Below are 2,053 nucleotides of genomic sequence, written 5' to 3'. Positions count from 1 at the left end.
TGTTCTTTTTAGAAAAAAATAATCATCTCACATCTGTATAGAAAGTCGTTCATCACCGAGGATTTATGTACTTAAAGCAAAAATTCTGGCAATTTTACTATCAGTCTCGCACTCTGAATTCGGAAGATGACAATGATAGGCTACCGAGTAATTTCTACTTCTACAAGTACGAATGATAGGCTACGTTAATATCGTCATGATAAATTATGTAGATCGTAGATTTAGACCAACTAGATAAGTACAATAGAAATGCAAAAATAAATATACATCCAAAAATATTAATACTGACCCAAATACATACCCGTGCAATTTTACACGGGTTTAAAACTATTTTATATTAAAACATAAGAGAACACACAAAACCCATTAGGATTACTAGGTACGCTATTATTGTATTGCACGTGTCCGAAAAGGCTAGGGTTTTTTAATATGTTCGTTAAGTGGGAGAACATATACTCACATGTGGTAAGAGATAAGATAACTAAATTGTGGAATAATGTGAATATATAACTAGGTATAACTCTCTATAAATAAGATGAATGGACGAATGTTTATAGCATAGCAACACATAGTTTTATAAGAAATCGAGTGTTGTACCTAGTCGAGGTATGTAGTCACATTTTGTGCCTTAAGATATCAACGTTTGTAAACTCGGGTCTTTGCTTACGTTCGTTTTAGATTAAAATCTCTCACAACCTTTTTATTTATTTATTTTTGTTTATTTAAATCAGTTTTAAGTATTGTCTTGGTTTGGGTCTGTCTTAACCAATATATAATTTGTATTTCTGAAATAGTATATCTTGCTTAAGAACGTTTGAATAAAGACCTCATACAACCTTCATTTTATTTTAGCTTACGATAGTAAATGTCTTGTTAACTTAATACACGGTTATTTGGCTACTAAATTGTTTGTATGATTTGCTTTGTAACAACAGAGATCAAACAAAGAATATGGCTTCGATGCAAGTGAAAAATAGTGAGCAGCTCATTGCCAACATGAAGAACCAAACCCCACATGAGCTTCATTCGGAACGTTATGTTAAGTATTCGCACCCTGGACCAGGCCCGGTACCACCTACTATTGACGCTGGTAAGGAAGTGACATTTGACGGGTTTGTGTCGAAAGGAGCAGTGATTTATGCTGGGCCCGTCATCAATGCAATTGGGACATCGCCTGCTTGGGTCCTAGCTTGGGACACAACTGCTGAAACACTCCTCCCTCCCAGACCCAACAAGGTACCAAACACGCATGCGCATCTATCTATTATTTTGCTATATATAGTCGATTTTGCCTCGTAATTCCACCTACTTTTATTGTTGTTACTTGTCTGGTAATTAAGCAATATATATATTTTATACATATGTTTTTTTTGTAGGTTTATGTTACCTGTGGCTCTAAGTACGATATTGAAAAGATGACTGACGAAGAAATTCTTAAGAAACTGGATGAATCAATTTCGCCTGTGGGTGTCGCCTGTGACCCGATTACCAAGGCCACTATTCACACGGAATTGTGTCATTTGATCCCTAATGGCAATTCCCTCAAGGCAACCTGCGGACAACTTATTGGTTGAACTAGCTCAACAATTCTATATAAACTAAGATAACGGAAAAGTATACTATATATAATAAATAAATCAAGCACGGGTATTACTACTTAATCCGGCTTACTTGGTTACTTATCGTTTTATTTCTACTACGTACCATACCACCTTATTATGGTTTGGTTATAAAAACAATGTAATGGTTAATTGGCCGGGGTTTCTAACCTCTTGTATACATACCATATATAAACTGTTACTTCTATTATCTTAAAATTTGTATGACTTTATTTGTCGTTCATAAGATAATACTTCAATACCTTTGTTTAAGTGATTGTGATTATTATACAACTCAACAACTGTTCGAAGTTTCTTTCACCTAATTCAAGCAAACTTATGAAAATGACTTAAAATGGGGGAGTAATATTTAAAAACCTAACGCGTCGTCATCCCATAACCTCGTTGTTGAAGGGTGCTGCAATGCAAGTACCATAGTAGTAGAAGGTTTTTTT

At 34.6% G+C, this 2,053-nt stretch overlaps 1 protein-coding gene across 1 annotated transcript; it reads left to right on the top strand.

Annotated features, from left to right (window-relative positions):
- The first annotated feature begins 522 nt into the window (after positions 1-522).
- LOC141611262 (jasmonate-induced protein homolog) lies at positions 523-1,817 on the top strand. The gene is made up of 3 exons (XM_074429763.1): positions 523-606; positions 936-1,236; positions 1,377-1,817. The coding sequence occupies exons 2-3, from the start codon at positions 952-954 to the stop codon at positions 1,572-1,574; spliced, it is 483 nt and encodes a 160-aa protein (XP_074285864.1). The 5' UTR covers positions 523-606; positions 936-951; the 3' UTR covers positions 1,575-1,817.
- Positions 1,818-2,053: the final 236 nt, after the last annotated feature.

This window comes from Silene latifolia, chromosome 11, assembly GCF_048544455.1.
Source record: "Silene latifolia isolate original U9 population chromosome 11, ASM4854445v1, whole genome shotgun sequence".
NCBI lineage: Eukaryota > Viridiplantae > Streptophyta > Magnoliopsida > Caryophyllales > Caryophyllaceae > Silene > Silene latifolia.
Note: the sequence above shows the minus strand (reverse complement) of the source record. Positions and strands in the feature narration are given on the sequence as shown.

Coding starts and splice junctions, on each gene's coding strand:
- LOC141611262 (XM_074429763.1), top strand. CDS start 952: ATGGCTTCGATGCAAGTGAAAAATAGTGAGCAGCTCATTGCCAACATG. Junction 1,237..1,376: donor TCCCTCCCAGACCCAACAAG/GTACCAAACACG, acceptor TTTTTTTTGTAG/GTTTATGTTACCTGTGGCTC.